The 26,563-nt window shown below is 45.5% G+C and overlaps 1 protein-coding gene across 2 annotated transcripts in view; it reads right to left on the reverse strand.

Moving 5' to 3' along the window:
- Positions 1-26,563, reverse strand: part of CLTCL1 (clathrin heavy chain like 1) — an 804,099-nt gene that overhangs the window by 582,523 nt on the left and 195,013 nt on the right. For both annotated transcript variants that reach the window (XM_069619951.1, XM_069619950.1), the window contains exon 5: positions 16,473-16,586. In XM_069619951.1, the coding sequence (XP_069476052.1) occupies positions 16,473-16,586 (114 nt within the window). The remainder of the gene's footprint in view (positions 1-16,472; positions 16,587-26,563) is intronic.

Consider the following 26,563-nt stretch of genomic DNA (forward strand, 5'->3'; position numbering starts at 1 on the left):
AGAGAGTGAGCAAAGGCGCAAGAGATAGACAGGCTGCAGCCGTGCAGCACTACAGCACTACAGCATTGAAACCCACAGTGTGGGACTGGCAGAGTCTGCTTGTAATCTCACAACAGAAAGCAGAAGTCACCTAGAGCACCAACAAGTAGGAAGAGAAACAGGATAATTCCCCAAATTAACAAAGTCTGTCCCAGGAAGCAGACCTAGAAACATGAACTGTAACATTGAACTTCCCACGCCGCCTCGTTCATTAAGCAGCGAGTCTGTGCTGAGAAAGTGGATGGAGACTTACCTGCATGCACACACACACACACACACACACAAGGAAAGAAGACAGGACCAGATTGGTTAGAGTAAAGTAGCCAATCACAGAGGGAGGAATGCAAGCATAAAGTGGGGGTTTATTGGGGAGGACAACCAAGAGATGAGCAGGCGGGAGCAGTGGCTTATGGAGTGTGTGTGGAGCAGGTAAGACAATGGCCTAGAAATGACAGTGTGAGTGCATGTAGTTGTGAGAAGAGGGGTGTGTGAGGAGTTTGTGAATTGGAGGGAGCGCACTATTCCTCTTCGCCTGCTCCTCCGCGCTGCTCCCAGCAGCCTTTGGAGTAGAGGAGTGGCGCTAGGGGTAGAGGAGAGGGTGGGGGTGGAAGAGGAGTGGGAGGAGTGGCGGGGGAGAAGAGAGGAGTAGCGCTGCGGATGGGGGCGAGGAGTAGCGGCGGGGGCTGGGAGAGGAGAAGCGTGGGGGAGTTGGGGGGGGGGGGGAGTAGCGTGGGAATGGGGGGGTGGAGTGAACAAAAGGCTGTCATGAAGTAAAAAGAAAACAGTACAGAAGTGCATCCAAAAAGCATAAAACTAAGGTACTATTGCCACAGGCCTGTCTGGCCATACAGTACAAACAGAGGGGAAACAACTACTTTCCATACTAGTCTCATACCATTAGCTACAATGGGGACTCGGTCCCCCTGCACTGGTAGACTTACGAAGTAACCAGTGACCCCAAAATAAACTCAGGTCAAGGTCACAAAACAGTCAGCAGATATGCTGTGGGTCCCACTGAAATAGTTGTAAATGCCACTAAGGAAAAATATTTTCTAGCAGCATTTTCCCTTTCTGCTACAAGGATGTTCCTTAAGAATGGCTTGGAGGGAGAGGGGGGGGGCATAAAATTACAAATATGGTGCGACCTTCCCCACCCCTTTAATCAGCATCTGTTTCCCCATTGAAAACTTTGGCGGGTGCTCAATCAGAACAAGCCACCCAAACTCCACTTGCCTGCATTCTCAGGACTGTAGATTGAAATGTCTGGGAAACACCCAGACAGACCAACCTAGCTAACTGTCTCACACACAATGCCTGGGTAAAGAATAACAGCCATATTGTCGTCTATACACTAGGAAAGACCACAGAACAAAATGAACAGGGTGTAGGCTTTTTTTAATACACTGGTTCACCAGTGGACATATGGCTAACAATGCAGTACAACTGCTACAGGATGGAGTAACAAAAAAATTAAACGTGTAGCAGCTACCAAACTACTTACCAACATGCTTTCTGGGTGGAAACTCGCCCTGGAGCAAGATGTGGTTCTCAAAGAACACCCTTCTACTAGTAGCTACATAGGGTACTGTTAGGTAAGACTTTGAATATCTGCGATTAATCTTCCTGACCTAACAACCCCAAAACATTTTTATGGGACTTGGTGATTATTTTACCTTGTCCTCTGGTGAAGGGGAATCTTTTCCCCCTCTCACCTAGTCTTTTACTCTTTATGTGTGACCTTTTCGTATGTCTCTTAATAGTGTATGATTTGAGTTAGTTTCCTAAAACTTTTGGGCATAGGTTGGGTTGCCCCTTTGGGCTCCCCTCTTAATGTCTCTTCAATGTACTTGGGGAGCTACTGTTCCCGAGGGGCAAAGAGGGATTTTCATCACCTTTACATTGTATACAGTGGGCCTGCACACCACACCTAATGTGGAGTGCTGGGGGATACAACGTACCCCCTTTCTTACTCACCAGGTAACATTTGTTACAATTGCAAGTTTACATGAATGGCTGGTGGCAGTGTAACTACTTTTATGACTTTTCGTTCTTACTCGCAGGCTATAAAATCAGCCACGGTAGTGCACAGAAGGGTCACCGTTCTGCTAGAATGGTCTGCTCCTTCCGCCATTTCTCATGTGCTTATTTTTTTAAGTCTTCCCCTGAAATTCTAGGTGGGAATCCTTTGTATTACACGCCCAGGCTCCAGAGTGTCTGAGAAGGCATGAAGCGAGGGAGGAGTCCAAATTTCTGCAGCCCTCTCTATTTCACTGTGCCTGAAAAGAACCAAGTCCCAATGGGGGGCTGGCTGTCCCGAATGGACAGCTCAACCACCCCCTTCAGTAAATTGCAGGGAGAGATTGCAGAAGTTGTGCTGTAGTTTTTGATAAATACTCTGAACCTGGAAGCTGCTGACAAGTCGACCACTGGAGCTGAATCTGAAGAGGAAGGTTAAGAAGTCTGTGGCGATTTCCAGTGACCAAAGAGCATGCTGTGTAACTGGACCCTGATGCAACCCTTCTTTCCAATCACTTTGGGGATCCCGAACTCAACGACTCCTACACAGAGGTTGGTGAGATCCACTAATCTCAAGACCACCTGCATTTTACGCCATCCCTTGACGTGTAGCGACCTTGCTGGGCTGCAAACCGCCAATACACTGGAATCTCCAGCCTGAGTGCAATGCATGGTTTTACGAAGTCTGAATCTGTCAAATGTTTGGTGGACTCCTGCTGGATCTCCAGAGACACGATTGGAATCCCTGAAGTCTCCTCACCAGAGTGCAGGACCGAGAGTGTGAAGAGAACCCGACAGGCAATTTTCGTTCTTCATCCGGCTGCTGTAAAAAAGGTACCAAATCCACAGAGCCACAAGAATCCGTGAAGAAACCTTTGATGGAAGCCTCCTCCATGTGACTGCTGCAAGTTCCCATCAAGTGTCCAGTTCTTTCATCTCTGGACCAAGAATCCAGGGACTGGGTCCTGCGTTGCTGCATTCTGAAGGCATCCTCCCAGAAGTACTGTGTTGGCGTGGGTAAACCTTACCTTAAGTCTGGTGTGCATCTTGTGAGGCTGAGCGGGTGATTTGTCTGGTTGGGAGTTTGCTCATACCACTTGAAGTTGCTTTACTTACTCTGAATAGTGCCCACATTCTAAACAGTAATAAGTGTTGGTACTCTTAGAATTGCTTAACTAAATGAGGGTAAAAGATTACCAATAGGCTTTACCTACCTTGAAAAACAGAGTGTCATTCTTAAAGTGTACCAAAGAGTGTTGCTTTCCCTGATCTGCTTTATACAGACCTAAAACAGTCTTGAAGTTGCGTATCTTCTAAACTTGTAACACAGGGTTGTGCCTCCCCTGAAACCGCTTAGAGCATTGCCAAAATAGTCAAAGGGTCAATTATCAATTACTTAGCTTGAAATACATTGTGTCTTAAAGTGTAATTGGGTTTTGCTTTCCTTGTATTGCTTAGTGCATTCTAAAATAGTTAAAAGATTGTCCATACTGGTCATAGAGTAGCTAAAGGACCCTGCAGAAAAGTATGAGTTGATTTACTAGCTCTAAAGCGAGTTCTAAAATGTAATGTTGCAAGTTGTATACTTCTAACAGGGTTGGTTTATTATGTGATTTCATAACAGAGTGTCACTGCATGACTGACAGGGTCAACTACCCTTGAAATATTAATGTATTCTAAAAGTATAACTAACCTGCTCTTATTCCACAAGAATAGTAGATTACTATCCTGAATGTATATATAACCGTTTGACTCACCTTGACTTGCTTTGTGCTCCTCTAAATAAGGCTAAACCTTAGTTTGCATACCATAGCTATTGAGTTGGTTTGTGTTCATATGATATGTTATAGTACTTATTTACCCAAGATTTAGCTTGGCCTACTTGTAGAAATGAAGGGTTTATTTAAATATAATGCATAGTGTCTCAATGTTTCTTTGGACCATTAGTATGCTGCAATTTCTTTGTACCGAGCTACAGCCCTCGCTACCTCGTAAGGTGAGCCCGACTGCTCTGTCCACGCTACCAAATGTTCTCAGGTGGAACAGTCTTAAACTAAGAGTGGATTTATGTACTACATCAGATGAACAAGTTACTTTCCCATGATAACATTCTTTCGACTGGATGATCCTGCCACGTATTCCTTATCTTTGATATTTCTAATATCCCAACTTTGCTGCTACGGAAAAAGATTTTTCAGCAGGAGGCGCTGTACGTCGACGCCTGCCGAACGGATGTCCCTTGGAGGCCTCCGTCTCGATGTCGACGTCACTGCAAGTATATGTAGCACGTGCAACGCCAGTTGGCCTCCGTTGTTACGAATGGAGTATTACCTTGTGTCCGAAGGATACTCCCCCTGAGAGAGCGTAGACTGCAACAGCAAGGGAAAATTCAACTGCGGAGTAGGTTGGGAGGCGCAATAAGGAATACATGGGAGGAACATCCAGTCGAAAGAATGTTAGCAGGGGTAAGTAACTTGTTCTTCGAATGGATTGTGTCCTACCACGCATTCCTCATCTTTGATACACTCCCAAAGCAGTTTACATAATTTGGAGGTGGGAGGAGAAATTAGTACCACATGAGAACGTATTGCTGTGTAAGCACGGAATGCAACACTGCTTTCCCAAAAGCAGAACCTTGGACCGAGAAAGAGTCTAAACCGTTATGTTTAGTAAAGGTGTGCAGAGGAACATGTGGCAGCACCTTAATCCGAACTCCCCTCTGCAAGGCAGGCAAAGTTGCAATGCCCCTGGTCGAATGAGCACTATTCTTGAGGATCTTTACATGCCAGCTTGTAGCATTCCAATATAGTTAATATTATCCATCTGGATGTAGTTTGCTTGGTAATGTCTAGTCCTAGTATGTGACCAGAACAGCCCACAAACAAATGGTCATCCTGTCGTAATTTTGCCAATCTGGAAATGTAAAGCCACAGTGCGCGTCTAGGGTCAAGACTGTGAAGTCTTCTTCCTTCCCAGGATGTGGAAGTGGTTAAAAAGATAGTAACGTTATCTTCGGAGTAATATGAAACTCAAGACTATTTTGGGGAGAAAAGTAGGCTTCACCTTCAGTACCACTTTGTCTTTATAAAAGACAGTACGAGGAGGCTTGCAGGACAAAGCCTGTAGCGCACGCACCCTTCAGGCTGATTTAATTGCCACTAGAAAGAAGATTTTCAGTGTTGGCAGTCTTAAGGGACAAGAGTGTAAAGGACCGAAAGGAGCTCCCATCGAAAAGTTTTACACCAAGTTGAGATCCCACAGTGGGACTTGAAACGGGAATGGAGGGAAAACATTAGTCAGTCACTTTAAGAATTGTACCATTAGAGGAATCTTAAAATAGGAAACGTCCTCTGAAGTGCGCTTAAAAATAGAAAGCGCTGCCAGATATCCTTTGATGGTACCGATCTGGAGCCCCAGATTTGCCAGGTGTAATAGAAAGGATGACAATGCATTACTTACCGTAAAAGCATTTCTGATGGTTGCATCTGCTTAGATTCACATGCTGTGCATAGTCCGACATCCAGTGGTCACTGCAGAGTATTGCATTTTGTTTTTCGTAGTCGAAAAGGGGACGTCGACAAGGCTTGTCTGTAACACTATCCCTATAGTGACATGCATTGTACCCACAATCCCTCACGCGTCGAGGTCCCTCTGTTTGTATTTTTTCTGCCCTGAGGGAGCCTATTAGACGTGAGAGAGTACAGAAAAGAGAGAAAGGTAAGAATGTCTATGTTCCTTCCATCCGAGCGGGGCAGAAGGGTGGGAGCATGTGAATCTAAGCAGATACAACCATCAGAAATGCTTTTACGGTAAGTAATGCAAGGTCTTCTGACGTTTGTTAATCTGCTTAGAATCACATGCTGTGCATAGACTAGCGAGCAGTACCCGGAGTTGGAGGTGGGTTGTGAGAAGGAACAGTAGAAAATAGATGTCTTAATACTGCTTGCCCCACCTGGGAATCAGATCTAGAGTGGGCATCTAGATAGTAGTGTTTTGTAAAGGTGTGTACAGAACTCCAGGTTGCCACTTTGCAAATGGACTCCAGAGGGACGTGTGCAATGAATGCTATGGAAGCCCCAGTGCCTCGAGTAGAATGTGCTCTTGGCTTGAAGGGTAGTTCTCTCTTAGCGAGAGAGAAACAGTGATGCATTGGACAATCCATCTAGATATAGTGGATTTTGAAACTGCATCACCTTCTCTTCCTTCTGCCACCGAGGCAAAGAACTGATTAGTCTTTCTCAGAGGTCTAGTTCTTTCCATGTAAAACATGACAGCCCTGCGTACATCTAGTGTATGGAGGCTCTTTTCTCCCAGGCTTGAAGGGTTCTGAAAGAACGTTGGTAGTTCTATTGATTGGTTGACATGGAATTTAGAAATGAATTTTAGTGCAAACCTAGGATGTGTGCGTAGAACCACTGTATCCTTGTGAACTGTTACAAAGGGGTCTAGTATAGAGAGCGCTTGTAGTTCCCTCACTCTCCTAATGGGAGGTGATAGCCATTAAGAAAGAAGTTTTAAGAGTGAGGTTCTTAAGGGATGCTGTGTGCATGGGTTCCAAGGGTGAGCCCATAAGCCTGGTAAATACCACATTTAGTTCCCATCCGGGAGCTGGGTTAGCTATAGGAGGGTGTATTCTCTTTACTCCCTCCGTGAAGGCCTTAATAACTGGGACTTTCCACCATGACACTTTGTGTTGAGAAGTGGTGTATGCGGAAAGTGCAGCTAGATGAACATTAATGGAATTAAAGACCAGACCTGAGTAATAAGTGAGTCAGGTAAAGAACAATCTGTGTGGGAGAGCAGTCAACTGGGTTGATATTCTTATCTCTACACCAGATGACAAATCTTTTCCATTTGCTAGAATAGCAGTAACAAGTGTTAGGTTTTCTAGCCTCCTTAAGAATGTCCATGCATCTTTGAGGGAGTTGTAAATGTCCAAATTCTATGACCTCAGGAGCCAGGCTGCCAAGTTCGGGGTCTGTGGGCATGGGTTTAGTGTTCTGCCCATGTTGTGACAACAGGAACATGTGTTTGAGAGCCCACTTCCAGATGTTCTGGGACAGCTTGGACAGTCCTGGAGAGTGAGTGCCCCCTTGCTTGTTCAGATAGTACATGGCTGTGGTGCTGTCTGTGAGGACCATCACCGTCTTCCCTTGCAGGTGTGCCCGGAAAGCCTTCAGTGCTTTGAAAACCGCTAGCAGTTCCAGCAAGTTTGTGTGTTTGGACGCTACGCTCCGAGTCCAAACTCTGTGTGCAGTCTGATGGGATAGGTGAGCCCCCCCCATCCTGTGAGGGATGTGTCTGTGGTTAGAGTGGCCTCCACTGCGGGGGTGGCAAATGGTTTCCCTATTACAAGGTTTTCCTTCGACCGCTACCGTAGCGAGAGAACCAAGGCCTGCGAGACCACCACTAGATCGTCCCATTGTCTGCTGGCCTGACACCACTGGCTGTTGAGCCACTCTTGCACTGGGCGCAGTCGCGCGTGAGGTACCAAATATATACATGACGCCATCATTCCTAGCAAACGCATTGCTTTGAGCACCGTCACCTCTCGACCGGCCACATATTGAGGGATCTGAAACAGCATATTTTGGACCCTCTCAGAGGGGAAGACGAGGACGTCCTTTGTTCGAATTAGAGCCCCTAGGAATTGTTTGATCTGGTTGGGGTCTAGGCTGGACTTCTTCTCGTTGATGGAGAAGCCCAGTTGGAACAAAAGGTGTACAGTCTTTTTGGTATTTGAGAAGCATGTTTCGTAAGAATCCCCTGTTATGAGACAATCGTCGAGGTAAGGGTATACTTGGATGGGCAACCTGCGCAGGTGGGCCGCTGCCACTACTTTCGTGAATACCCTCGGCGCTGATGCTATGCTGAAGGGTAGCACTCTGAACTGGTAGTGTTTGCCCTCTATCATGAACCTGAAGTATTTTCTGTGTGCTGGCAACATTAAAATATGAAAGTATGCATCTTTCATGTCCAGTGTTGTCATGTAATCTCCCTGCGAAAGTAGGGGGATTACTTCCTGTAGGGTCACCATGCGAAATATTTGAGGTTTGACAAATTTGTTCGCTGGACGCAGATCTAGTACAGGGCGCATGGTTAAGTCCTTTTTGGGTACAAGGAAGTACACTGAATAAATACCTTCCGTTACCTGTGATAGAGGCATGACCTCTATTGCTCCTTTTAGTAGCAGTAGTTCCACTTCTTGAAGAAGAATGACGAGGTGTTCCGATGACAGGCGTCGTCCCCTTGGGGGTCTGTACTTGGGGGACCGACTGAATTCTATACAGTAACCGTGGGCTATAGTTGACAATACCCATCGGTCTGATGTTATTCCCTCCCATGCTGGTAGGAAAGATGTTAACCGGCCCCCGACCGGTGATGCATGGGAGGGGACCCGGATCTTCGGGTCATTTGGTGTTGGTAGCCGGGGAACCTCTGGGAGTGGGGCCCAGACCTCTGCCCTTGCCACGGTGCTGTCCTCTTTGCGTGTACTGGCCACTGGTTCCCTGAGTAGAGGACCAGTTGCCTGAAGTGTACTGCTGTTGCTGCTGTTGGCGTTGCCCTCGAAAAAAGTGTTTGTTGCCAAATCCTCGCTTATTGGGAGGCCTTGAGATTTGGTCTAAGGTCTTGAGGGTGTCGAACTCTTCCTTTGCAGTCTCCAGTGCGTCGTCCACTGCCTTCCCAAAGAGGTCAGACTCCTCTCTTGGTTTGTTAATGAGTGACGCCTGTGTTTCTGGCTTAAAACCGGAATTGCAGAGCCAGACATGACGCTTCAGAAGAATTCCCTGCACTAAGGAACGGCCAGCCGTTTCTGCAGCATCAAGAGTTTTTAATGATGCTCTGGTTAACCAGAGTTCCTTCTGTTACTGTGGCCAATAAGCAAGTTCTTAAGGGCTCAGGAACTTCCTCGGGGTCTTGCCGTAATTTTCCCCATTGGGCATCAGCATAACTTGCCAGTAGTGTATTATTATTGGCAATTCGGGTTGAAAAAGCTGCCGAGGCTGTAATTCTTTTACCAAGGGCATAGAGCTTCTTTCCTTCCTTGTCTGGGGGTGCGTCGCTGGTTGACAGCGGAACCCCCTCTCTTTTCTTTGTGGTAATTACCACCAAGGAGTCCGGAATTGAGTGACCCCTAATGTGTAATGGGTCTGACTGAGGGGGAGTAAACAATTTTTAAATTCTGGGATTGACCCCTCTTACCAGTGCAGGTGTGGACAGCGATGGAGTAATTTGTCTCTTAACTGAGGCGAGGGGGGGGGAATGGTTAGCCTAGTGGGAGGTTTTTCTTTAATGATCTTTTCCACAAAATCAGTATCGGGGGTAATTTCGCCAGTTTCAATCTCAAAATGCGCTGCTGCCTTTCGAAGTAGCGCATTGACGGTGGGTTGGTCATCTATTGGTGATGGATTCCTGACCGGTGTGGTCTGAGGCGAGGGAAGGTTTAAGATGTCGGGGTCTGTAGACTCTGTTGGTCACTGCCATGGCTGTGAGCCACCTTCATCTGGGTCTTCCTCAAAGCCCCCCCCCCCCCACCAATGTCAGTGTTTTCCTCAAAACCTTCTTCTGTTCCTAGGTTTTGTTGGTCTTCACTATTTAAGAACTCCTCATCTTCCTGGAAGTGAGAGTCTTCTTCAGTGAGGTCATAAGTATTCATGTCCTCTTGGAGGGGGTTAAATAATCTAGGATATTTAGCCCTAGGGTCCTCCTAAAGCGCCTCCCTTAGTCTCTTAGGTGTTTTATTTTCACGAGTGGACATAAATCTGGCCAGCTTGTCCATACAGAACTGGAATCTCTCAACAGTCCAGTATGGTAAACCAGAACGGTCTGGAGGCGAAAAAAAAGAGGTCCCTCTGCCTCCATCCATCTAGGTCTGTCCCATAACATCGAGGATACGGTCCCTTCGCCTTCTCGCAGGCCAGGGCCTTCTTTCGACGGCGGGAGTGGTCCCTGCCTTCCTTTCGGCACCCTCGGCGCTTCCCTGGCCATGTGAACAGTTTTCAGTGTGTCACTCGCCGTCCGTTTCTGGCCGTCCTTGGAAACTATACGTGCCAAGCTCTCGACGATTAGTTTCTCTGTCGAGAGTTCATCTGGCGTCGTGCTGGGCGGTGCTGAGTCTTTTTCGGCGACGATAGCGCTCTTACGCGGCGCCTGATGTTTTGGTGGTAGCGCCCTTGTCTGCAGGTAGCCCAGTCGCAAGTCGCGGTGGCGGGGAGGGCTTGCGACCCTTACGGTCGGTGGAGGTCGCCGGTAGGCCCCGGCGTCTCCGTTGGCGCTAGGGCTGTCTTCGTCTTTGACGAAGACGTGCCGTGGGTTGTGTGCTTATGTTTGTGTTTTCTGTGTTCGTCAGTGTCGCCGGGGTGTTCATCCCCTTAAGCAGGGCATGAGCCGAGCTTGTTGGGGCCGGGGACAGACGAGGAGTTGGAACGCTCCCTAGAGAGGTCTACAACCTCTGACGCGGAGGTTGGGTTATCACTATCCTCGTCACACTCGGCGGCAGCGGTTTGAGGAAACAGAACTAGACATAGCGTAGGCCGCCCACCTTTTGACCCTGCGGTCCTTTAAAGTCTTAGGCTTAAAAAGCTTACAGGCCGCACAGCCGTCCTCTTTGTGGTCGAGGGGCAAGCAACGGTTACACCGTTTGTGCTTGTCTTTCCAAATGAATTTGCCCTTGCAGCGCGGACCAAATCTAAAGGAGTCCTCTCCATAGCTGAGGATACAGTTAAACGTGATAACGACCCCGAAGGAAAGTGAGTTTAAAGAGAAAGGCATTCTCAGAAAGAACAAGAAATGTCCCACAACCCCACTCTCCCTACTGTCTTAGGCCGGCGAGGCCAGGCCACGTGTTCGGCAGCGCTAAAGGATCTCCTCTGTCGCCGGAATTCTTATTCGGCGGTGAAACAGCTTCTCAGCTACGACGTCGAAGGAGTGTTCTAATATATATGTTCTTAAATAACAACCAAAGGGTCGAGTGAATGTCTTTGCAATTTCTCTCGAGGAGCTCTGCGTAAAGGCGACCAATATCTGGGTGGAAAAAAACTATCTGAGGGACCTCGACACGTGAGGGATTTTGGGTACAATGCACGTCACTATAGGGATAGTGTTACAGACACGCCTTGTCGACGTCCCCTTTTCGACTACGAAAAACAAAATGCAATACTCCGCAGTGACCACTGGATGTCAGACTATGCACAGCATGTAATTCTAAGCACATTAACAAACATCAGAAAACACCATTGGTGCATTTCATGAAAAAGGGTCAACATTCTTATCTCTGCACCAGCTGCAGAACCTATTCCATCGGCAGCAGTACAAAGATTTGGTTGCTGGCTTTCTGGCCAAAAGCAAAATCTCCATTACATCATCCAGAAGGTCCAAATCTTTGCCTCTCAGCCTCTTAGAAACCATGCGTGAAGGCTGAGAGTCCTGATATCCGGATGGGGAACTCGACCCTCCTCTCGCAAGAGAAGGCCCTCTCTTTGTGGAAGACGTATTGGAGGGCAGATGGACATGTTCAGAAGGTCTGGTTACCACGTCCTACTGGCCCAATCGGGGGCAAATAGGATCATGGATTTCCTGAACTTTCTCAACCTCCTGATCATGCGAGGAATGACAGGGATTGGAGGAAACGCGTACAGGAGTGGAAATTCCCAGTCCACCATGAACGCGTCTCCTAGAGCTCCTCTTGGGAGAAATTCCCTTGAGCAGTACAGCTCGCAACTCCAGTCGCGAACAGGATCACTTGAGGGGGTTCCCCAAAGGGTGAAGATCTCTTGAAGGACTTCCTGAGCTAGTTCCCACTCATGCTCTGCCTGCTCAGAGCATCTGCCGTTGTGTTCCTCTCTCTGGCTAGGTGAGCTGACAGAGATTCCTTCTTGTATTGCCCAGACCCAAAGCTGCATTGCCTTTTTACACAGTGGTAGTGACCCTACACCACCTCTCGTGAAGAGGTAGTACATGGCCACTGTGTTGTCCGTCATTATCATGACATTCTTTCCCGTACAGAGGGCAGAAAGGCCTTCATTGCTAGTCTGATTGCCCTCAGCTCTAAAAGGTTGATATGTAGTTTGGACTCCGATGGAGCCCAACGATCGCTGATGTCAAATCGTTGGTATGGGCTTCCCACCCCGTGAGTGAGGCATCTGTCACTACTGTCATCTCCAGCCATGGTTGTCAAATGGGTTCTCCTTTCAAGATCTTCTCCCGACAGGCCCACCACAGAAGATCCAGTGAGACTCAGATTTGTAGGAGATCTGACATCCTTCCTGAGAATTGTAACCACTGGGTCCCGAGAGCCCACTGGAGAGACCTCATTCTCGGGCGAGTCTGGCACCAGAAAAATGCAGGATACCATGAGGCCGAGCAACCTCAGAAAATCGAAGGCCGGTAGAAGTTGGGCATTCTGGAATTTGGTAACCATCTACAGAATGTCTTGAGCTCTCACCTCTGGTGGCGAGGCTTTTCCCAGGGATGCATCCAGGTCTGCTCCGATGAATTGGTGTCTTTGTGATGGTATCATGTGGGACATTTTGAAGTTGAGAGAGAAGCCCAGCCTGTGAAGGGAGTGACAGGTGGAGCTGAGATTTTTCCAGGGCCTGTTCTGGGGAACATGCCCTGATCAGTGAATCGTCCAGGTATGGATAGACGTGAATCCCCACCCTCTCCTGAGACTCGCTGCCACAACCGCCATTAGCTTAGTGAAACCCCTCAGGGTGGAGGTTAGCCCAAATGGCAGAACCCGAAACTGAAAAATGAGAACCGCCAACGGCAAACCTCAGGTACTGTGTACTTGTGATGGATCGGCACATGAAAGTAAGCATCCTGAAGGACCAACAAATCCAGCCAATCTTGAAGCTGGAGGGCCTGAAAGATCTGAGAAAGGGTTACCATCTTGAACTTGGTATTCCTGAGGAACTTGTTCAAGTCTATTAAGTCCAAGATGGGTCTCAATCCTCTGTCCTTCTTGGGTATTAGAAAATATGGGGAGTACCAACCCTTGTTCCCCTCTACTACAGGTACTAGTTCTATTGTTCCCCTCTACTACAGGTACTAGTTCTATAACACCTTTCTCCATCAGGGTTAAAATCTCCTGCATAAGGAGTGGATCTGGAACCTTCAAAGAGTTGTTCCCCGGTGGATGACTGAGGTTTTTGCAGGAAAATTAGGCAGTAACCTTGGGCAAATGTTTCCAACGCCCATTCTGTCAGATGCTGCGACAACCTGCCTCCAAATGCAGTCTTGGGAACGAAGACCTCAAAGGTTCTGGAGCGGCTGACGCAGTGGCTAAGGTAAGGTAGCCGCTGCTGTTGCGGTCTTAGAACTTCTTCTCCGTCCACCGTGGGGGAATTGTCTTTGTCCTCTTTGAGCCAGCTGTCCTCTGCCTCTTCGAAATTTGGAGTAATGGCGAAAGGAACTACCTCTCCAGGGTGTACCTGTGGGGCAGTTTGGACTTTGTCTTATTGCAGCCCCAGGGGATTTGGCCGCCGCCTTGGAAGTTTGCAGCTTCTCCAAACTTTCATCAGCTTTGTTCCCAAATAAATGTGTGCGGTGAAAGGGCATGCTGAGAAGCCTGGATTGTCCGGCAGGGGCAAATCCTGACTTTCGCAATCAGGCAAATCTGCGCATCACTAAACTACCCGCCATAGCTCTGCTGATACTGTGAACAGAGTCGAGATCAGTCTGGAGAGATTTGCACATTGCGTCTTTCCCTTCCTTGACAATGTTAAGGTATCCGTCTCGCTGCTCCCCTTCGGCGATATGGTGAGCCACCATATAAATACACTCCCAAAGGGTGTGTGAACCTCGCTAGCTTTATTACTTCAAGGCCATACTGCCGACCAAAAAAACATTTTTGGCCATGGCTTCATAACGTTTGTCGTCTCTCACCTGAGGTATTGTAGGATAGGCATTTTGCCTACTCGTGGAGGTGGCTGTCTGAACTACCAGGCTTTCTGGTGTTGGATACTTGGAGAGGTAAAAAGGGTCAGAACTAGAACTCTGTACTTAGCTGACAGTTTCTTATTTACAGCTGGAATAACCTCTGTTGCTTCCCAGTTAGAAACCACTCGCCTTTGTAAGGCTTGGAGAAAAGGAACAATTGTGTCCTCCTGTGGCCCTCTGTCCAATATGTCCGTAAGATCATCCTGTTCAAAAACAGGTGTAGACCTAGACCACTGCATGTATTCCATGACCCTTGACATAAGCTGAATATGTTACCGGAGCGTGGTCACCAGGGTCTGCTCTTCCAAATTCCACTAGCCTCATGAAGGCATTCTTGCAAATTCTTCATACGTTAGTCCTCTGATATCAGGGCCTCAGGTACTGATGGTGTTACATATTGTAACCCAAAAGACCTTTCATCAGAGGATTCCTCAGCATCTTCATAAATGGAAGACAGGAATTTGAAGAATTCTAAACGTGGTAAAGTAGTAGGTCTTCTCAACCCCAATAGACATTTTTTGTCACAGGTGCCGAAAATTGTCAACGTTGTTGGCTTTGTCAATTGTGTCGATGGCATCTACGGGAACATCGATGGCTTCGACACATGTAGCGTCGAGTAGGCCGACACTTGCGGCGTCCGTTTTCTCCACAGTTATCGGCGCCGATAACGTACTTTTCGGTTCTGTCTCAATTAAGTCCCTCGGCATTGATGACGTCAACTGTTTAATCTTTGAGGTGACTCGACGGATGGGATCGCTCGAGGATTCGAGGGGGCAAGGCCGCGTTCTCGAAAACCTTTAACATTCAAAGTCTAAACTCCTCCCACTGGGCCAGTGAACTGGATTTAGTGGGGCAAACGACCCCTTCCGGTGAACTAGAAGACGTGGAAGATGGCGATCTATGGCACAGTTTCTTTCTGTGTCTCGAAGTCGACGAATGGTGCGTACCACTTTGTGAACATTTGGATTTTTTGACAAGGAGAAACGGTCCTCGACTTGTTTGAGGTTTTTTGTTTTGATGGAGTAGAAGGGGATTTTTGGGCCTTACCTGCCGCATGCTTCCCCCTACGCTCTCTCAGGGATCTGGCCGTCAAAGATGGGCAATCCTCGCCCTCCGAAGACCGATGAGTCGACCCCAGGCAGATCTTGTGAGGTTCCGTAACGGACATCTTTGCTCTGCAGTCACTGCATTTTTTTAAGCTGGATCACGGATCGGCCGAAGACAATGCCATTTCCCGTCAGAACTCGAGATGAAGAAGAAGACATTTCGAAGAAGATTCGAAGATATTCCTGTGAGGAACGAGGCGTACCGCATCCAAAGCTATAAGCGCAGAAAAACGGAACTGAGGCCAATGAGCATTGCGCATGCTACATATACCTGCAGTGACGTCGAGACGGAGGCCTCCGAGGGACATCGACTCGAGAAGCGTCAACGCACAGCACCCCCTGCTGAATTTTTTCTTTTTGTTCCGAAGCAGCAAAGCTGGGATATTGGAAACAAAGATAAGGAATACGTGGGATGGCACAATCCATTCGAAATATGGTTTTATAAAGCCCTTAGTTGGGCTTTAGACAAACTGTCCTAACAGCTACTGGTATATAGGCTAAGAGCAGGACACCATAATTTAATTGCAGCCGCAGGCTGCCCTCAGTCGAAATCCATTGCAAATCAAAAATAAAGATCCAGAAAACCGAAAAAGGCACACAAATAATTAAGGGAACCAAGTTAGCAAAAAGGAGTCCAGGATTACTTTCCGACCATGCAGAAGAACAAAACTTATTGGAAAAGTGTCACCAATCGTAAGCTATGCAAAGAACATCCAGTAGCGATTTGAGGTGTGTGGGGGGGGGGGTAAGATTTATAGATGGAAAGGTGGGGAGTGTGGGTTGTACATGGCAGGACTCCATTTGAAAATCTTGTTTTGTGGGAAAAGACTGTTCTGGACTGTTTGGAGGCAATAGTACTCACAGGCTTATTAAGATCCTCTCTGAAACCTGCACACTTTCCGCTATTTCAAGCTCAATATGCTTGCTATACATTAAAGTTTTCGGAATCAGTTGGAAGGTGGCATGTTATTAGATGCAGAAAAGAAACTTAATTCACATCTATTTTGTTTTATGTCCAAATGGAATTAATATATCATTCAAAAGCCCCCTTCACAAAAGCATTACAAAATCATTGCGCTAGAAATCACATCTCTGAAAACAAAAGGATCAAAACACATATGAAGTACACAATATTACAATTAGTCTAGCTTACAAATTGTTCATAAAATACTGTCCTCTACCAATGGAGACCCACAGCCCCACTGTATCGAGCACCCCAATCCACACAACCAGTACATCGTGATGTACATCCTCTTAGCCAGACAACCTGCGAACTGGATAACTGTCTCGCCTTTCACATGACCTATCCATGCTAAACCCAAAAGGCACTGCCCTTTCACAAAGCGATATTGAATGTCACTCCAGTGTTACCTGCATAGCTACAGGGAAGTCAGTCTGTGCCTCTGGAGGAAAAAAGACATCCACTGCTTTCTTCACAAAGGGCTGGTTCCCAGTGGCAGGCTGGCCGACTTCAATAATGTGCAGCTGTCGGCAGGAAGAGGAAGAACAAATATCAGGTGCTGCTCATATAAAATAAAAACAGTAGCATGCTTGTTAGGAGGGGATTCCTGAAGTCCGCTGCTGTGGAGTCCAGGGACATCAATTCTAGTGTGCCGGGCTATCCCTTAAAGAAAGATTAAATTCAATGGTAAAGGCTTCCCTCTTCAGAACACTGGATACTGATGTAGGTGCATATCAAAATCAACTAAAGGATTGCCTATGAACTACTGAAGCATATACACACTAACAACGGGCATTCAATAGGATCAACTATCATGCAAGTAAACCCAAAAGTTTAGATCCATGAAAATAGTAACAGCAATGATACAGTTTCAGGTTAAAGTGGAGTAGAAAACTGTCGAGACATTACAGCTTTAAAAAAAATAAAGCACTCTTAAAATACCCAGCCCTATTCCCCCCAATCAAATTTTCACCAAAAGTATCACATAAGTAAACATTCACAGTTAAGTAGGGATCTTTTAGGAGCAATACAAACATGTCTCTATTAGGATTAGACGGGACAAAGTCAAAGTGTGGTTTTATTAAAAAAATGGACACTGCATTTTCCTGTTAGTAGGGAAGGGCAGCTACCTATCTGGAGAGTCACCACATGGGAAATGTACAGGTTCCGGCAAAAAAACAAAAAGGTGATGAAGGTTTTGAATTAATCATAACACCAGGCACAGCTCTGGGCAACCTGCCAGACCATCGTTTTTCAGACTGCCAAGCCATCACAGAAGGGTAAAGACCATATCCAACTCAGGCTTGGTGCCACCCTAAAAGGGGCAGTTCACCAACAAAGACAAGTAGGGGGGCTGCATGCAAGGACTTCACACCCTGTGGAGAATTGTGGGCCAGGGCCACCAAAAGGGGTAACGCAAATGTGCACCAGGGTCCGGGTGTGTTGACCCACTGGGTGCCAGTCAACCAAGTAGGTCTCTAGACCATCCAGCTTATAGCTATTTTGTGCTTGCACATAAAGGGGAAAAGAAAGCTTTGCCGCAAAACTTGGCAAATGCCTAAAATATAGTATTTTACCAATCTGCCACTTACTGTAATGGGCCCGATAGACAAATCCATGTTAATTTCTGTTATCCAGTACCCAGAAAAGAAGTGGATCCAAGCATTGCACATCACTACCATGAAGCAAATTCCTTTGCGATAGATTGCTTTCAATCTTATGGCACAAAAACGATATCAAAAACTGGATTATGCAAGTTTAAAAGCTACCTATAACTATATCAATTGAGCATAAATGCTATAAAAGGACCATTAGAGCTTTCAGGTTTCCTTCTGTGCCGCAATAGTACCTGATATTTCTGTTTAATTGGTTGCTGGCATTTGAAACGTTCAGTGCATGAACATTAAGCAAGGTTTGGGGAATACTTGAACCCTGTAATACCGATTGGTATGAAAATAGATAAAAATTCAAGCAACTGAAAACTGCATCCAATAGAGATCAAATGTATTTCTTTAGGGAATAGGAACTAATTTGGGATTAACCATTTTATGACCAAGAACTCACAAGAAGAATCACTTATACTGAATGGTGTAAAGTTAATTTACAATCATAACACTGGCTTGTAATTTCGTAAAGCCTTGAAAAAGCAACTGAGGGGCGAAACAAGTGTTGTCAGGCTAGATTAGGTGCATGAGGTTTCAGTAGGCTCAACTTTTGTTTATTACGATTATGTAATAACTGCTGAGCATTATTTCTTAACCCCTTAAGTTCCAAGGACGAGGTATCTCGTCCTTGGAATTGCCTCCCTGTTGTCAAGGATGAGATACCTCGTCCTTTTTGGCACTTAGTTTTGTGTGATCCCTGCTTTGCAGGGATCACACAAAACTGTAATCCAACCCCTGGGTTATGTGAGGGGGAGGTCCCTCCTTACTGCCCAGGGGCTGGATTACCTTCAGTTTCACTGTGGCAGCCATTTTCTGCTGCCGCAGTGAAAACCCAAGGTGAGTGTCCACCTTGCTCTGCCTCGATCTCCGGCTGTATTTCAAACCAGAGATCGAGACAGGTGTCGTTGGAAAAGGGAGATTCTCCCTTTCCAACAACACCTTTTGTGTAAGCATTGCTGGGCACGGATTGGGTGCAGAGCGCTCGATCCATGCTCAGCAATGCACACTAGACCACCAGGGATTTGTTTTGAAAGCGGAGGGAGGAGGGGGCTGCTTACAGTAAGCAGCCCTCTCCCCCCACCCCTCAAAGCATGGGGCACATATATGGGTAAAGACGTAAGCAAAGGGTGAGTCCCAATTTTTTGTTACAGGGGAATTGAGCTAGAGTAGGGACATGTTATAGTGTGTAAAACACGCAGAAAAACAAGCTCAATTACCCCTCTTTTAGTCCACCTCGGACTTGGGTCTGGGAAAAGGTGATAAGGATAGAATATCTATTTTATCTGAGAGACACATGGAACAAATGTTATTTTCAAGAGAGTAAGCAGAATACAAAACACATTTTTAATCACATCAATATAGTAACACAAAAAACAAAATGGACGCTTTCCACAAGACACCTCACCTTTAAAACACATTCAGAGAACTCCGAGATTAAAAAGTCCAGCAAAAACACATTCTTTTCTACTGTTGTGACAGATAACCAACAATTTGAAAACAGTTTAGTAAGGTGATCTCACACAATATTTTAGGGAAACGAACTAAATACACAGCGTGGCAGTTCTAATGCTGTAGAGGAAAGACACAGATTGGGATGTCTACATATGTTTCGGCCCACAGATTTACATCAACACCATCCCTGGTGTTCTGCTGTTCTAGTTATGGCCCTCTTCAGGACAGTATATTGCTTCTGGGGTGACATAGAAGTTCACAGAAACAGATCCCCAGGTTTTTCAGTTATTCAGGTACTATGAGGAATGAAAAAACGGAATTTGTGTTAGTGCTAGGTCTAAAGAAGTACATGGTTAAAAACTTTTGATATAAATTCGTGTGTGTTTGGGCTCTTTTGTTGCCCATCATTCACCTTTTCACTGACCTTTATAGACCCTTGTGGTTGGACTAAAGATCAATTACTATAGCAGAGGAAATGAAGGATCACTCTCTCTTTGTGCGTAACGATACGCAACTTAGACGATCAAATTTTCGGTTTGTGACAGACATCATGTTGTTGTTTCCTTTCGTTAAGGAGTTTCCTTTTTTTCCGTTTTCCGGACCCATTTATGAGAAAGGATCATGTATGTAATAATGGAATATATCCTAAAGTAAAGGGGAACACAAGTCATAAGACATGTGTACTGACCTGGTGCTTCTTAGGCTGTTTATTTCTAAAGTTGGTGCCGGATGGACAAATAGCCTGCACGCGTAACCGGAGTATGGCTTTGCAATTCAATGTTCTTTCTTTCGTGGTCCGTCTCGCCCACCGGCCTGGGGGGGACAAAGGTGGGAGGGACGTTAGTAGAGCTCTAACTTCATTACTTGTGAGAGTTACATGCATTTGTCGAAAAGAAAGAGGGAGGGGGCATGTGGCTCTTCCAAAGCCTCGGTTCTCCCCATGTTCTGGGATCATGAATGTAACGTTTTCGAAGTGGATTTACCTTCTGGTCAGGTCCAGTGCGTTTGGTGATCTTTCGATTCACAGCGGCTTCTTGCTGTCTGCGCGCGAGAGGAATGATTCGTCTTTCGCAGTGCCGCAGCACGTTATTTTTCCGTCCCGTGTTTGCGTGCCACGTGACTACACGTAAACTCGTCTGGTCTGCTTTTCACTTTTGATTTGGTGTAAGTCTGGTCCCTGCGGCCATCTTGAGGTGGCATCCGTGTATCTGTTGAGTGATAGTTAAACACTGCTTAGAAAAAGATACCCCATTCAACTGCTGAGTTTAAGCAATTTTTTTACTGTGTACAGATCGGAAATCCATTTCTGTTCACATTTACGTAGTGCCAGATCTCTATCTCCTCCTCTCTGAGATCTGGACCGTTTGGATAATGAACCAGAACATTTCACATGGTTTGTGTTTCAGGCGGAGATAGTGAGCAACCAGAGGTTTGTTCGGTGTTTTATTTCTAATATTGGTTCGATGTTCCCCTATGCGTGTTTTTATATTTCTTTTTGTTTTGCCTTTGTAGAGAAGGTAGCACGGGCACTGGATCGGAGCTGCAATTTGTGAAAGATTTAAGTTGCCATGTTCTTCCTTTCAGGTCAACACTTTTCAAGTTTTTTGTTAAAGAACAGACAGAACAGTGGCCACATTTAAAATGCCCCATAACAGGTGGTAGATCCCAAAGTGTTTTTTGTGGATCCACTTTGATTGCCTGTGGGTACGTATGGACAAGATTGTCTCTTAGGTTTTTTTTGTCTTTTGAAGGCAAATCTCGGCGGGGCTGGGTTGAAGTCTTCTGTTTCTATAATGTGCCAGTTTTTTAGAAATAGTTTCCGTGAGTTGTGGCTGATAGGGCTAAAGGTTGTGACACATGTCATCTTTTCCAAAGTTGTTTTGTTCGGTGGGTTTGGGCATGTTTCTCGGTTTCTATTTTTTGCTCTTTTGTATGCCATATTGGTTTCTTAGGGTAACCCCTTTGTTCTAGACGTTTGAGTTGTTTTCCATGCATCTCGTAGTCGTCCAGTTTGGTGCAGTTGCGACAAACTCAAGAATTGGCCAATGGGAAGGTTAGCCTTCAAACCCCATGGGTGATAGCTGTTGTACTCCAGTAAGGTGTTTTTGTCCGTTTTTTTTCCGGAAGAGATTTGTAATTAACGAGCCATCTGGCTGTGTTTTAATTTCCAAATCGAGGAACGGGATGGTTTCTGTATCATTTGCTATTGTGAACTTGATGTTTATATTGCATTGATTTAACCACTTTTGGAACTCCAACAGGAGTGGAACTGTGCCTCTCTATACCAGAAAACAGTCATCAATGTACCTGTGCCAAGCAATGATATTGTTTTTGAACGGGTTGTTGATATGATATATGGACTGAGTCTCGACAAAATCCATATACAAGTTGGCAATGTCTGGGGCGAATGTTGCCCCCATACTGGTCCTGTGTCTTGGATTGTAAAAAGAATCTTCACACTAGGGGTGTCACGGTATTAGTTTTATGACGGTACGATCACCTTCTTGCCAAATGACGGTATATCATGGTTATCGCGGTATAGCAGGTGGAGTTAACTAATATTACCAAATATTTTCTAAAAGGTCATAAATTGACAGATTTATCACCACAAACAAAACCAGGCACCCAGGGCCAGAATTGGGCTTTTCAACATACTTTCCACTGAAATGCCTTGCTTCCACCAAACACACGTGTGGAGAGGAGGAGAGGGGGGAGCCCTGCTGCAACTGGCAAAGCAAACTGAATAGCTTTTCTTAAGTGGTCATTTAGGCTTTATGCTCTCCCACTGGCTACTGGTGAAGATGAACACACACACACGCGCGCACACTCTTTACGTTACAGCCTTTAGTTTACTTGCGGGCCAAAAGGTGTTCAGTAATCACAGACGTGTTACCCTTTGGTATGGCAGCAGGGAATACCCACAGAGATGAGTGAATTTTGCAGTGTGACTTATTATATGTAAATTCAATGATAGAACCTGAGAAATACCCCATTGCCATATGTTTAGAGAACATTATCCATTATAAATATATAAACCCCAAAGCAGCCAACCCAAAGTAGACCCTTTTCCTTCTTGGCACTGAATCTATTCTTCCTATTGCTAACATATTGATTTTGTGTCAGGCACGTGTGGTTTATGGAATGGCATTAAAAACTGCTCCAACTGAAACTACTTGGCAGACGGCACATCCAACAGTGCAAGATCAAGACTGCGCAGCACTTGCTTACTGCAGCCTTTCCAAATCAGATTGAAAAGCACACTTTACGGTATGAACGGTATGAACAATGTGACGGTTATTATTGTTCAATTAAGTGGTTCACGGTATCTTTAACGGTATACCATTATACAGTTACATCCCTACTTCACACATGAAGTAATTTTCCATGAGTGCCAGTCTTGCACATTGAAGGATAAAGGCAGTTGGAACAGTTTTGGCATTCATATGGCGTTGATTTAGGTATTGTTCCAGCACTTGTAGGCATTCCAACTGAGGAATGCTAGTGTATAAAGCGACCACATCTAGTGTTGCTAGAATATCTCCTTTTTCCATTCTGATGTCATTTATGATTTTTATCATGCTGGTCGTGTCTTTAATGTACAATTTCATTTGTGATACGAAGGGTCTCAGGAACCAATCCACATAGATGGACAAAGGTTCCAGGATAGAGTCTATAGCTGACACTATAGGTCTTCCTGGTGGCGTTATACTGTTTTTGTGCACTTTAGGCAACAGATAAAAAGCAGGGATGGTTGGGTTGGTTTTAGTCAGAAAAAGCTTCTCTTCGTGATCAATCCACCCTTCTTCTTGAGCATGTGACATCAGGCTGGAAATTTCCTCTTTCAGGCGCGATGTTGGATCTCCCTGTAATTGTCTGTAGAATTTTTGGTCCGATAGATGTAATTTGATTTCATTATTGCATGCGTTTTTGTTCCATAAAACAATGCCCCGCCTTTATCTGCAGGTTTTATTGCAAATAAATCGTGTTTTTTTTGTAAGTCTTTTAGTGCTCGTCTTTCCATCGGGCAAAGATTATCTTTATAAAAATAATTTGTTGATAACAATTTCCTCGTTTCGTCAATCATTTTGTTTTCAAAAGCAGCGATAGCTGGGCTTATCAGGTTATTGGTAGGGTAAAAGGTTGAGGGGGGTTTCAAACCTGTTGTGCTCTTTTCTTTTTCTTTATTGCATGTCGGCGGATTTCGAAGTAGTATTTTAACCGAATCGTGCAGAAGAATTTCTGCAATTCTAGTTGTTTGGAAATTTTCAGCTTTGACAGGTACAAAACTTAGACCTCGGCTAAGTACTTTTATCTCTCCCTCTGTAAGTACGTGTGTGGAGAGATTAAAGATGGGAATCACCAGTTCTGCACAGGTCCGTTCCAATTCTGTGTTTGCATCCGTGGTGGGGCTTGGGACCGGTTGCGACCTCCTGGCGCCCTCCCTTGAAAAAACAGTTGTCTGTTTTTTTCCTCCGCGTGATGTGTTGATATTGCTGCTGTTTTCAGAATCACCGCTTGTAGTACTGTTGGAGAACGTCACGTACTGTTTTCTTTGATATCCGCTTCTTCGTCTTGAGGGACCTGTTTTGTTCAGATTGTCATAGTATGTTTCAACGAGGTATGGATAGGTTTTGGTTTCTTTGTACATGTCAATGTCTTTTTTTTAGTTTCCATATTTTTTTATCGATGGTTATTTTTTTTAATTTAATCATTTCCTCCTCAATTTTTTCCAGTTTTTGTTTAATCTCGGTGATGACTAAATCGGATTTTATTTTTTCTTCGAGAATATGGATTTCTGCTTGTTCTTTAGCTTCTTCCTGTGCCATATCAATTAGAATGAGCCAATCCCTTAAAAATGTATTCCCGACGCCGCTGAAATTTCCTTTGAACTCTGCATTGTCGATAAAAATGAGGGGGATATTTTTAACCTGGAGGCCTTCTGGGATTATTCCAGCTTTAAGATAAACTAGCATCAGTTGTCCGTGGGATTCTGTCCTGATTAACTTCTTTTTTGAGTTAGTGTTTCAATTCATTCCCTGTGGTGTCATTGATCGGGTTTGTTTCATCAGGGATCATGGTTAAAGGTTGATTATTTTTTGATAATACTCATCTGTGAATGATACAAGATTCACAGTTTCCATACTGTATGGTTGTGCACATTTTCCCACTCTTTACTTGTAGATAGGAAAAGTCTGACCGCAGTCAGCACACTAAGTGCACCCAACAACCGGGTTGTCCTAGAATAGACCTAAGCAAAGGGCGAGTCCCAATTTTTTGTTACAGAGGGATTGAGCTAGAGTAGGGACAAGTTAAGAGTGTAAAACACGCAGAAAAACAAGCTCAATTACCCCTCTGAGTCCACCTCGGACTTGGGTCTGGGAAAAGGTGATAAGGATAGATTATCTATTTTATCTATCTGAGAGACACATGGAACAAGATGGCCGCAGGGACCAGACGTACACCAAATCAAAAGTGAAAAGCAGACCAGACACGTTTACGTGTAGTCACGTGACACACGAACACGGGACGGAAAAATACCGTGCTGCGACACCGCGAAAGACGAATCATTCCTCGCGCGCGCAGATAGCAAGAAGCCGCTGTGAATCGAAAGATCACCGAACCTGACCAGAAGGTAAATCCACTTAGAAAACGTTACATTCATGATCCCAGAACGTGGGGAGAAGCGAGGCTTTGGAAGAGCCACATGCCCCCTCCCTCTTGCTTTCGACAAATGCATGTAACTCACAAGTAATGAAGTTAGAGCTCTACTAACGTCCCTCCCACTTTTGTCCCCCCAGGCCGGTGGGTGAGACAGACCACGAAAGAACATTGAATTGCAGACCCATACTCCGGTTACGTGTGCAGGCTATTTGTCCATCCGGCACCAACTTTAGAAATAAACAGCCTAAGAAGCACCAGGTCAGTACACATGTCTTATGACTTGTGTACCCCTTTACTTTAGGATATATTCCATTATTACATACATGATCCTTTCTCATAAATAGGTCCGGAAAACGGAAAAAAAGGAAACCCCTTGACGAAAGTAAACAACAACGGCATGATGTCTGTCACAAACCGAAAATTTGATTGTATAAGTTGCGTATCGTTACGCACAAAGAGAGTGATCCTTCATTTCCTCTGCTATAGTAATTGATCTTTAGTCCAACCACAAGGGTCTATAAAGGTCAGTGAAAAGTTGAATGTTGGGCAACAAAAGAGCCCAAACACACGAATTCATATCAAAAGAGTTTTTAACCATGTACTTCTGTAGACCTATCACTAACACAAATTCCGTTTTTTCATTCCTTATAGTACCTGAATAACTGAAAAACCCAGGGATCTGTTTCTGTGAACTTCTATGTCACCCCAGAAGCAATATACTGTCCTGAAGAGGGCCATAACTAGAACAGCAGAACACCAGGGATGGTGTTGATGTAAATCTGTGGGCCGAAACATATAAAGACATCCTGTAGACATCACAATCTATGTGTATTTGTATTTCATTTATTTATATTGCGCACCTAACCCCAAGGGGTAGCAAGGCGCAGGGGCAACAAGAGGATTGCAAAGCTTGGTTACATACAGGGCAGAGAAGTCCAGCCATGGTTACAATAACCAACAATTGTTGGAGATAACCAACAATTTGAAAACAGTTTAGTAAGGTGATCTGTCACAACAGTAGAAAAGAATGTATTTTTGCTGGACTTTTTAATCTCGAATGTGTTTTAAACTTGTGAGGTGTCTTGTGGAAAGCACCCATTTTGTTTCTTGTGTTACTATATTGATGTGATTAAAAATGTGTTTTGTATTCTGCTTACTCTTGAAAACAACATTTGTTCCATGTGTCTCTCAGATAAAATAGATAATCTATCCTTATCACCTTTTCCCAGACCCAAGTCCAAGGTGGACTACAAGAGGGGTAATTGAGCTCGTTTTTCTGCGTGTTTTACACATATATGGTACGCCAGGGGGCAAATGGCTGATCCTCTGCCCCCAGGGAAGGGGGCACATTGAAACATAAAAAATACAAAGGGAGATGTGGGTGGGGGGGTTTTGGGGGCCCACTAGCCACCAGAGATTTTTTTTCTCTTTTTTTTTAACACAAAATTTGGTGGCCCTCTCCCCCCTCACCCGAAGGGAAAAGGGGGGACCCCTTGTAGCCCTCCCTGAGGGCAGATTTCTGCCCCCAGGCAGGAGTACATGAGGTGGCCCCCCCATCCAATTGGGGGGGCACCAGGAAAGTGTGGGCAGGCCCCCCAAAGAATGGGGCCTGCAGGATAGGGCCCCCCCTGGGGCAGATGGGTGCCAATCTGCCCCCATCTGCCTTAGGGAATGGGCCCAAGGGGAAAACAAGAAGGGAAGCCGGTCAAGTGGCACAGCGAGTA

This window comes from Ambystoma mexicanum, chromosome 10, assembly GCF_040938575.1.
Source record: "Ambystoma mexicanum isolate Mex_15411 chromosome 10, UKY_AmexF1_1, whole genome shotgun sequence".
Lineage (NCBI taxonomy): Eukaryota > Metazoa > Chordata > Amphibia > Caudata > Ambystomatidae > Ambystoma > Ambystoma mexicanum.